This window comes from Postia placenta, assembly GCF_002117355.1.
Source record: "Postia placenta MAD-698-R-SB12 unplaced genomic scaffold POSPLAscaffold_9, whole genome shotgun sequence".
Classification (NCBI taxonomy): Eukaryota; Fungi; Basidiomycota; class Agaricomycetes; order Polyporales; family Adustoporiaceae; genus Rhodonia; species Rhodonia placenta.
Genome location: NW_020169840.1, coordinates 2037236 through 2048529, shown reverse-complemented (window position 1 = coordinate 2048529; position 11294 = coordinate 2037236). Strand labels below are relative to the sequence as shown.

The window sequence follows — 11294 nt, the reverse complement described above, 5'->3', positions numbered from 1 at the left end:
GGCCTGCGGTTTTGCATGCTGCGTCTTCGTCGAGCGATATTTTGACGGTAGGCCTCAGAGGCAGGCTTCCCAATTCTGATGCTGGCGCGTGCCAGGCACAATGACGCCCAGTACTTATTCAACGAGTATGGTACTATTGCTGGAAGGGATCTCTTGTGCGCTGTCATGTATTCGAGCGTCATTCTCTCATTCCCCCTCAGCAGCCGAGAAACCCTCTTGTCGATATTTGGAGCGCTACTATACCTGTCCATGTGCCAAGAGAATAGAACTTGGATCATGAACTCCTGACATAAGCAGGTGACATTTTGCTAGCCTCTCTCTCGAGAAACTGCCCTTTGTGTCCATCTGGGTAAGAAACACATCAACATCGAGTTTCTACTGTAGGACCCCGATTAGAAGCCCGTTTCGCGAGACGACGTCCCCGGCAAAGTATCGTCACAGCCACAATCTACTAAAGTTAGTTGTCTATTCAAAACCCCGTCCGAAGTTCACCCAGGCACACATCGAGTTCAACAGGTCTATCGATATGAAACCAGCTGTAAGTGCCAAGTACTTCCGCATGCTGTCATTCAGCTAAGCGCGCATCGCCAGGCACACTCAAAGCCAAACCCGTGCGCAGGCGCTGCTCAAGGTGAATCCAAAGCTCGTCAGTGAATCCTCTCAGCAATAGCTAGCCGAAATGACAAGTCTGACAGAATCCGCTCATGCCTACTTCAAGTCCATCTGTGCACCCAAAATTATTATATGAGTATTGGACTCCAATGTCATCTGTTTAACGCCAGCGACTGCCATCACCGCCCAACGTCTACTCAGATTGATCACATCAATATCCGCGCACACCGCTCGACGTAAGTAAATATAGGCCACCCTCCTCCTCTTCTTTCCGATCTCCGTTACACTACGTTTCAAGGCATGCTGCCCCACATCGACTTGACCGTCATTCTTTTATGCGCTTCCTTCCTTCGCTATGTGGCCGCTTTCAATATTCCACTCCGGACTCTAAGCAGTAATACACACACGCCACTGAGGAGATCAAGCTCTTCGGTAGATGAGCTCGCCGACTTCGATAATATCAACAACACACTATACGTAGGTAAAATCTTCGTCTCGGGGAAATCGGTTGAGGTATGGTGCTCTGCTTTGACGCGCACTTGCAATAACACTCGTCCACACAGGTGATGCTTGACACCAGAAGCCATGACTTCTGGCTAGCAAGTGCAAGCGAGATCACCAACTATACTAATACTTCTGCGTCTGTAATATTTTACAATTCTACAACGTATTCTGGTACAGCATCGGCAGTAGGAGGGTTCGTTCTTCTCGCGGATACGCAGTTCGCGAATTTCACCGTGCATAATCAGGCATTTCGTGAGCCCTCAAACTACCATGCACATGCGCTGGAATCTGCTGAGTCCTGGGCTCTGTAGTGGCAAATTTTGCAAATGCAAGTGCGTACCTAGAAGGCATCAACGCAGGTGACGGCTTTCTAGGCTTTGCGTCATAAGTATCCATGCTGCGACTGCGGAAACGCATGGTAACGCTCATGTTCCACTTGCTCAGCTCAACTACAAATGGGGAAATCCATTCGGCACTTCAAAAGGCGAACGTGACGGTTAGCAATGGTTCGAGTATTCTTGAGAACGTACGCGCCAGTGCCCATGCTGATGCAAGGATCAAGACTGACAGTGTCGCATAGATCTTTGCACAGAATCCGGACGTCGAGCCTCAATTTACGATGTTAATGTCACGGAACGACGGCGTACAAACAACATCCGGAGGAGCATTCACTCTTGGTATATCCTGACGCTATCTCCGCGTGCTATCGTTTCTCCAGTTGAGACATCATCGACAGGAAACCCGCTCCCAGAGTATGCGAATGTCACAGACCAACCGATTCTGCCAATCGTGAACACGACTGAAGGGAGACAGAACTGGACGGTGATGATAGATAGCATCATCTTCAACAATGCTACGCTCGAAGTGAAGTATGTATCCTGTGACGATCCCCGCTTGAAGACAGTCTTATGCACAGTCTAAATAGCATTCCCGCCGTACTTGACTCTGGTTTCTTCAGCTGTATATTCCCCTCTCGTTGCCAATGTCACATTGTGTCCTCATTCATTCTCCATATAGCCGCTATTACCCAAGAGATGTATTACGCAATATATAGCGCCTTGTCAATTCCTCCGGGCCAACCAACTATCGCACCCTACGTGCCTTGCACCGCGATGATTGAAGTGGCCTTTGTCATTGGGTGTGCCGTAGTGACGTCTACCGTCAGATTCTGCGTTTCATATTAACATACTGACAGTCTGTACTACGCAGGGGCATAGCATATGCCGTGAATCCGCTGGATTTGGTGACTCCAGTCGGATGGGCCAGCAATGGGACGAACATCCACAATGGCGCATTTATGGCTCTTGGTGAATCCGACGTAAGTGAAAATTACCATGACCTGCTTGACGATACGACGTTCTGGCAGTCGGCAGGTCCATTAATTGTCTTGGGGCAATCATTCCTGCGGAATGCATATGCACTATACAACCTGAATCCCACGGGAAACAGTAACAAGAATACAACACTTCCATTCGTACAACTACTGAGCGTAAGTACCTGCCGATTGTCTATTTTCCCTCTATTTCAAGCGTTGCCGTCGTTGCCTTGCTCTTATTCTTCCATCCTCCATTGTGAAGGTTACCGACGCGAAGGAGGCTGCTGCGAACTCTACCGCGCAGAACAATGCACGTCTCGAGGCATATACCGCAGCATATGGTTTCAAGTATGTCGCACAGTCATCCGCCCAGGGACTGCAAAAAGCTTCGGTTCCAGGATGGATATTGCTTGTTGGCGCGTCCGTATTCCGTTTAGAACTCGACGTACTCTCAATGGACTTTCATGCAGGCCTTGTGTCATTCATGCATCTCATAGGCGCATGTTAGGCCACGCATTCTGGTTGCAATATTGGGCACTTCCGGCAGTCAGGCTCGCCGCGATTATCTTGTTATTTGCCTATCTGACAAGGAAACCCTTCCCCCGCTTTTGGTCGAACTAAAATGGTCTGAGTGATTTGGTATATTAGGCTGCGTGGTGGGGGAGCTTTCATTCGTAGAAACCATTAAACACATCGAACATATGTACTACAGTCATTCAAGTAAAAGTAAACACAGGCATATTCTTCCACGATGGTGTGATACTACGGCAGGTCACAACTCGTAATTGTATGTGCCTCCTGTATCTGTGATAATCCCGACTGGAAGCTCGAGATCTCCTTCCACATTTTCTGCCTCTTCCCTGGCTGCTTGCAGCTCTCGGATGATGGCACGGACACCTTTCCACCTGCTTCCAGACGGTGATATACAAACTTCACACTGAGGGAAGAGACGATCCAAAGAATTTACAACTTGCTCCGGATAGTTGCATATGAGCCACGAGTCCATCAGTGACAGCGTCTGCAGGTTGTGAGGCTCGGTGTCCTCGACATACGGATCTTCCACGCTCGCTATATGCACACGAGCAAGCTTGAGCGACCGAATAAGAGGACAACGCCTCGCAAAGAGCGCAAGGGTAGGAAGATTGAGAGTATGCGATCTGTCCACTAGAAGAGGAGCAGGTCTCCAATAAAGCTCAAGCGACTGCAGTTGTGGCCATGAATTTCCAACGCTGGACACATCGTCATCTTGCGAATCTAAAATACCATCTTCGGGTGTAAGTAATTGCCGGCCGAGTTAGTGAAACATAGGTCCAATTGTTTCAGCATTCCAGTAGCTCGGAAGTGACTCCCAATTCTGACGCAAAGGTCATGTAGATCTTCCGAAGAAGATATTGCGTGCACCGTCATGCTCTGCAAAGTCTGTGATCTTGTCCGGAGGGCCCGAGAGTTCTAGATGCTCCAGACACGGGAATAGCCCGAGAGCGAGGAGCTCTGAGCTGGGTGTGTCAACGCGATTCCGACGATTGGCATCTATCACGAGAATAGAGAGATTGTTCAAGTGGCCCGTGAGTTCGCCAAGCTGAGCGGCGGAAAGGCCCAGGTCCACAAGCTCGAGCTCCTTTAGTTGCTCAAAGGATGCCACCTTCTTCAATATCGCTGAGCCAGCGTCTGCTTCGAAGCCACGGCCAGTAAGCGACAGCGATTCAAGCGAAGTTGGCTCGAGGCGGTTCAGGAGCGTGCCCATACCCCCCATCCTTTTTGGGATCACAGAGGTCAAGTGAGACGTGTGTCAAGGAAGGCGAAACGAGGATTGGTGCGACTTTGTCGCGTAGGGAAGCGTGGTCTGGCTCCTTTCAACTGACGAAGAGTTCATTTGAATTCGGGAACAAAACTTGATCGACAGAGAATAGCGACGCGTATTCCGCTTTGTCTATATCGTCTTCCCCTTGAGTGATATACAAGGTGCGAAAACGTCTGGCGTAAGTGTGAGGCGCTGCCATGGCTCCACATGTTGATTGTGATTGGGGTCCTGGGCCAGCATGTTATGAGAGCGTGGTGCATGGGCAGAATCTACATACGCACCGTATCCTCGGGTTCCTGCATGCATTATGAGGATTGAACAAGCTCCAGGAGGCGAAGGACAGGTGTCAAGTCCACAAGCGTGCGCCACAGGTCGTTAAGACCAGGCTCATGAAATGCCGCGCTGGTCCTGGCCAGTTGTGCAAGCGTATGTTTGTGAGACATTTCCTCACGTGAGCTCACATGAGCTACTATCTCCTCGCATATCTCCAGAATGTTGAGAGCTCGACGTTGAGGGGTCTCCGCGGCCTCCGACTGGCTCTGCAAAACAGTGGCATGCTGCTTGTCCATTTCACCTCTAGTGGACTCAGTAAATGAAAAGGAAGTGAGGCAAGGGAATAAACATACCGCGTTTTCTAACCAGGAGATATAGATGAGGTAAAGTATGGATGGAAGATAGTGAGGTCTGAGACGAAACTTTGAGGAAACGAAGCGCCGAAGCACCCGCGCTGTCTCTTGTGGCGTAATATCAACAACACAGTCACGTAGCTCTGTAACCCTCGTCACAACTAGAGTCGCTACTCGTCATGTCTCTCTTCTTTGTCACGAGGCCGGTTTGTTAAAATGAACCTGCGGGCGCACTATTGTGTGGAGAGCTCATCGACGTGATATGCATTGTAACGCGAGTAACCGTAGGAGGAAAGCCTGGAAGCATACACTACAGCTATATGAAGGTCGTAAAAAGACCGCTCAATTTATCTCACCGAGTTCACAATCACCAGAAAATGAAATACTCTCGTTGTCTAGATCTAAGCGCCAGATCTTTAACAGTGCTTCGTGCCGCCGCTGATCTCATTATGCGCGTTCTAAAGTCGTCGAGCCGCCGCACAACCCATCACGACGCACCAGCGCAAATAGTCCGCGGACGACAGCGCGATGCTTTGCACGCAAGACAGCTTTCCGCGGTGCGTGATGTTCAGCCATGCGAACGATTGAGACGATTACAGCCTTGGATAAATCAAGTCAAGAAATTGGACGTTAGCTCGTGCGTGCTCACATCTCAGAAGCCACACATATGACTTACATAATATTTGCAGTGACCAATCGCGGTGATAGGCATATAAAGAAGTCAAACTAATCGGAAACGCTTCTGGAACTCGCCACCATCGCTAGCTCGATCCTTCACTGTCCCCTGCAAGGCACAGATCTGAGATATTATGGAGCCGCGGTTGACTGCAAGGAAATCAGGACGGATAAATGTGAAGGGTATGTAATGGCACAAAATTTACCGGACACAGCTCTCGTCTGGTGGACTATCGCGGGTGCACGTACAACATGGCATGGCTCGCTGTCGCTCGTTGAAACAAGGCTATTCAAAGATGGGAAACATCTTATGTCACGCACCTTGCTGTGGATTGCGTATGTCGTTCTCGTAATCACGGCATATGTCGATCCATATTCATCCGATCGTACTACATGACTGGGTGCAGTATTGTCTGACTTGCGGCTTTCATGATGAAATATGAACAGCAGCTGAGAGCTAGCATAAGCAAAACGCCTTGGCGCGAGAAGGAGACACTGGTGAAGAAGGCAGGGAAAGTGCATGCAGATGGCAATCGAGATGTGCCAGTTAACGGCTCCTGTTGTGCACACCCAGGCTGGGAAGTAGTTGAGGATAACGGTGTGAATGATTATAGAGTCAGTCGGATTCTCAGATAGTTAGACAATTCAGCCGAGAGCAGGCGTTATAGGCAGAAGGTGCATGGGATCGAAGATGACCTGTAGGATTTTTTGAGCCACAGCCCTCGGAGAGCATGCATCAGGGCGCAATCTAGAGTGAGTTTTAAAGTATACAGTGTGATGACGAGGATATAAGGCTGAAGAAGAGGGAAACAGGCGCTACCAGCTACGTATGAACAGACCCTAACCCTGAGCTCTGCCAGCCCCTGGGTCACGCAGCGCCGATGATAAGAACCCATACTTGGAGAGCAACATCTCCTTTTGCCGAGGGGTAGACTGAGATAGCTCAGTTTGAAAGCAAGTAAAGTGCCATCAAGTCGGAAAGCCGGCTCACAAATACTTCAAGCCTGAGGCTTTTCAAGGGTAACCCTGCTGCATCCCATAGGATTTTTATGTTCTCCATCAAACGCCATAACGCAACCCCTCATCTCGTCCAACACACAGCATGAAGGCGATCCACAACGAAGAACGCAAGCAGGTGCGTAAAAGGTGTCATCGCTCATGAGTCTTAGGTCCCCACCCTGTATCATTCTACCAACCGAAAGCCTTCCGCAGAACAGGCTCGCTATATCCTTCATGTCGCTGTACTCTCCCCGATTCTACTTCGACTATATACCCGTGACGCACTCAACGTCTCCATAACTTCTCGTGCCGTGCATGTCATCGCACAACGCCACGCGCTCAACATCGTCTCGCTCTCACGTCCTGACAAAATATCTGAATTCTGTGTGTATGTGCTCTCAGATGTTTCCACCAGACCTCTGTGGCTGCACACACTCGTGATTCATGCCAAACTCAATATCCCTCTGAGGCGTGACCCATACGGACAAGCCATCTATACGCCGAAATCGTGCGCAGGTCATGGCGGGTTAGAATTCTGCGAGCGCCTCGCCGCTGTTATCAGACGCGCTGTCCTACTCTGATCTGTCAGCCTATCACCTCTCGATGCCCTACTCTACGCACATCTCAGCCTCGGATCTGCGATTGCGGAGCTCGTAAATTTGCAAGACTTGAGGCTCGAGAATATTGGCCATCCTTCATCCCTTGCTCTACTGGGACGGCTGCGTAGCGCCCCTCGCAAGCTGACACTGATCTCAGCAGTGGGAAATCCCGTCCAACCCTGTCTATTCTTCGACGTTCTTAAACATCTACGGGCAACACATACTATGGATCTGATGTGGCTCAATACTTCCCCGGGGATACCGCTACTCATTGACGATGAAGCTCACCTCAGTCAAGCCGTGACCACAGTGCACGAGCTGACACTCGTTGAACCTCGTATCTCAATGTCCACAGCAGTTCGCGTTTTCCCGCATATCTGTGTCATGCGGCTTAAAGGCGGTCAACCTATGGGACGTGATATGGATGAAATGCCAGTATGCTGGCAGAATCTCGACTATCTCGGAATCATCTGTCCTATTCATCACATATCATTCTCATCGCTCATCTCCACGCTATTTAATGTGACGACGGCTCGCACCGGAAACACCCTCATGCGTCTCCTCGAGCGATCCTCGCCTGTAGTCGTAGACTTCTCCGTCACTTCTCACGACGACCTCTTTCTGTTTTTTTTGGCCGTCGTTTGTTCACACTGTGCCTAGATTGCGCTGCATCGAACTTAATTGTACTCTATTTACGGTACGAGTGCGTCTATGTTCTTCATGATGTTGCTCGAATCGTATCTGGTTCGTGTTCCCGCTGCTTGTCTCAGAAGTCCATACTGATCGAGCTCTTTGCAGGAACGGATATCACGCATCCTCGCGCCGATCTCAAATCTCTCCTACGTGGCTGTTTGTGTGAACACCCTCGGCGTATCATTCTCCGGTACAGCTATTCCTCGAGGTTAGACGAGGAATCCGCCAGGCCCCTTGTGCAACTTCTTGTCAGCCAAATTCCGTCGTTGAATTATGCATTGCTGGGATTCGGCAAACGGGAATCAAGTCGCAATCGACATGCTCACCCTTTTGTAGGAGACCTCATGTGGTGGGAAGTCGATTTTGCGAATGAGCGGACGGTGCAGCCTGTCTCACCCGTGCTTGGCGTGCACGCTAGAGAGCAGCTGTGCAAACCTGACAGCACAGAAGACTGATACTTTCAGCCTCTAGCCGATATAGGAGTAGCAGTTTTCTGCTGGAATGCGTTTCACGGTGTACTATGGGGTGATCTGTGGACTTCGTATGAAGCGAGATATGGTGGATGAGAAGAACAGGACCCTCGCGCTAGCGGTAGCGTAAAAGATTGTGGCGCGGTAAGAATACTGTAGTTCTGTCTTAAATGTGGTCCTTAGAATAGTAAGTATGCCGTCTCTGATCGCATGGGATCGAGTAATATGGAACGGAATGGAGCAAGGAGAGTATAGGCCCAGTCATCGTCTCTAAAAGCGCCCCACGTCGCGATCGCCTCGAGATACATGCGACTCGGGCATGAGGCAAAAACGAAATAGCTGTGCCTAAATTATATCTGGCACATCGCTTGAAACATCGGGTTGCGTGATTAACGACTTGCTCTATCTGTCAGCATTGTGGTTCCTGCGTGCATCGTGCTAACATCAACATTAGATGCTCATGATTCGATATGACGAGACATAGAATTCGGGGGATGGGCTTACGAAAGCGTTTTCCAGAGTTGAGAACATGCAAACTAGGACATACACTGTCCGCAGATTGTAACGCAGCTTATAGAACAGCGTCTAGTCTTCCGAGACACAATTTTCCCTTGCGGCGATGAATACCTCGTTTGGAGCTATGCACACAATAAATATATACGATTTTTGTGGCGAATAACTTAAGTCAAGTGGAGTATTGGCGGCAAGCGCAGGTCAGCAAACGTTCGCTGAATATAATCTGATCGGCGGGTCATCGATCAGTACTCAGTACTCAGTGATCGCGCCTTCTTCCACACTCCCTAGAAGGCTCCGTCACTTTAGGCAGCCATCCTCACATCCTCGTTTATACTATGATTCCAACAAGGCAGGCAGACAGCGGACACATCAATTTTCGGAGAAAGATGGAAGAGAAAATGTACAGTGCGACAGCGTAACAAAGCAGGTGAAGTATAAATGGACGTATAAGAATGCTAGATGATGCGGGACGATATAATAGAGTGCAGGAGACACAAAATAGAAATAATAAATGCTTGTCCTGAGGTTTCAATAATGCAGTGAGATCCCCGCAAGCTGCCAGGTGACGTCAAATTACGAGGGCATTTGAAGCGGCCACCCTTCATCCAGTGGCATACTGCCATATGGTATACCATTCCGATACTGCCTCTCGACCTCAAGCGAGTTGAATTCGTCCGAACACCAACGATGTGGCACGTCTGAGCCTTGCATTGTCGCAAGCCAATGCAGCCTCTCGGACCCTGGTTCGATGAAGTGCTGTTGCCCAGGAATCGCGGAGGACATCCAATTTGGCGTGTAGCCTGGGCTGACCCCGTATGAGCTCTCAGCTGACGATGCTGTGTATGGAGGTGTCTGCTGGAAAGGGGAATATAGAGCCATGAGATGTGGACGGAATGACGCTGAGGAATATGCCGATGACGAGGAAGCAAACGCAGGCGCAGGACACGGCGCATTGGTGTACACAGGTGGAACAAGTATAGTATTCCCGGCGTTGTGGTTTAACGGTTGAGCTTGGTATTGGCCAAGCGGAGCAAAGAGAGCGCTCTGATAGACTTGACTTGAGTCAAAGTATGGGAGATGTGGATGAATGCACGCACAAATTCGTCCAACGGGGGGTTTTCTGCATCCGGCGGTGCGATGACATTGTTTGTAAACCCAACCATCGGAATCGACTGCGGGAGGGGGTTCAGGTGTTGAAGAATCGGCTGAGGTGCCGCCCATTGAGGTACGTTACGGTCCAGTGACTCTGATGCTTCCACCGACGTAGGAAGCTGTGATTGCGTCTCCTGTATGTACTGTCCGCCAAGGCACAATGTGTCACTTATATACGTCTGTTGCCCAGTATAACCTGTAAATGGAGGCCGAAGTCTGGATGAAGAAAATAGAGCCTCATTCATATTCATCGGCGGAGCTGTCGGGAGACTGATAGGTTTGAGGCCCAAATCCGCCCGTGTGGGTACCGCACATGGCGCAGAGGGAAGGTGTGGCGGTGTTGCAACCCTCTCGACTGTATCGGCGGTAGATGCCATGAGATTGACCTCCGTAGGTGATGACATTGCAACAGCGGATGGTCGCGCGAAAGCACCACCTTGCTTCTTCGCCTTCGGCCCTTTTTTCCGTCCTTGAGGGAGCTTCACGTCCTGCGCCTTTTTTCTCTTCTCTTTGTTGGTATGCTGCGGAGAAAACCTATATGCGGGATGGTCTCGGCGATGCTGGCTTGCCTCCAGAGCGGCCATGTTGTCCCACTTCTCGCGTGTACTTGCGTCCATATCTTTCCACCTTTGACCTTCGAACCATGATCGTTCTGTCAACACGACGAGAAGACAGAAGTTTTAGTACTCACTGAGAGCCTTCTGCAAACTTTGCGAACTTGTTGCGGACCCGCGCACGTACTCGGTTTTCAGAACATGGCGACGAAAGAGTATCCATGAATTCGACGGTCGCTTTATATATCTTGAGTCTCCCTTCGAATGTTGTGACTGTTGTTGTGTGGAAACAGCGATATGGGATGAATCTGGTGCGGCAGTTTCTTGAGAACTGGTCTGAGTTATGCAAGGCACCGAAAGATTGTCTGCGAGATCGCGCTTATGCGGCGTTGATGGATCCGATGAGAAGGAATGAACAACAGCGTCGGGGTCGTAGGAATACCACTGGTGGTATGAGCAGCTTGGGCTATGGACAGCATCTCCAGCGTGGACAGCGTGGGTGACGGACTGCTGGGAGCTTGCAGCTACCTGATGAAATGTTAAATAGACGATCAGGGGCGGGAAACGCGCTATTGTGACGCGAGTGGCATACATTGTACATTGAAGACATTGAACGATGCTATGAATGAACGATGCCTTGTGAGTGGGAACAGCGAAAAGCAATGAGAATCTACAGACAACACGATGAATTGCACAGGAGTAAGAAGGCAAGCGGGGACAAAGGTGAGGGTGTCCTCGCTCAAACTCTGGCTACGCCTCTGTCGGTAACGTGACCGCG

The 11294-nt window shown here is 50.0% G+C and overlaps 3 protein-coding genes across 3 annotated transcripts; 1 reads left to right on the top strand and 2 right to left on the bottom strand.

Annotated features, from left to right (window-relative positions):
• Positions 1-1386: 1386 nt before the first annotated feature.
• Positions 1387-2939, top strand: POSPLADRAFT_1047563 (hypothetical protein; the record flags this gene model as incomplete). The annotated part of the gene is made up of 7 exons (XM_024479320.1): positions 1387-1448; positions 1491-1612; positions 1697-1985; positions 2171-2254; positions 2326-2434; positions 2483-2605; positions 2694-2939. The coding sequence occupies 7 exons, from the start codon at positions 1387-1389 to the stop codon at positions 2937-2939; spliced, it is 1035 nt and encodes a 344-aa protein (XP_024338144.1).
• A 264-nt stretch (positions 2940-3203) lies between these two features.
• On the bottom strand, positions 3204-4801 carry POSPLADRAFT_1047562 (hypothetical protein; the record flags this gene model as incomplete). Its single annotated transcript, XM_024479319.1, has 6 exons — positions 3204-3685; positions 3736-3807; positions 3833-4148; positions 4404-4460; positions 4514-4528; positions 4694-4801. 6 exons carry the CDS (start codon positions 4799-4801, stop codon positions 3204-3206), a joined length of 1050 nt encoding a protein of 349 aa, XP_024338143.1.
• A 4582-nt stretch (positions 4802-9383) lies between these two features.
• Positions 9384-10579, bottom strand: POSPLADRAFT_1145828 (hypothetical protein; the record flags this gene model as incomplete). The annotated part of the gene is made up of 3 exons (XM_024485850.1): positions 9384-9665; positions 9908-10158; positions 10276-10579. 3 exons carry the CDS (start codon positions 10577-10579, stop codon positions 9384-9386), a joined length of 837 nt encoding a protein of 278 aa, XP_024338142.1.
• Between the last annotated feature and the right edge of the window lie 715 nt (positions 10580-11294).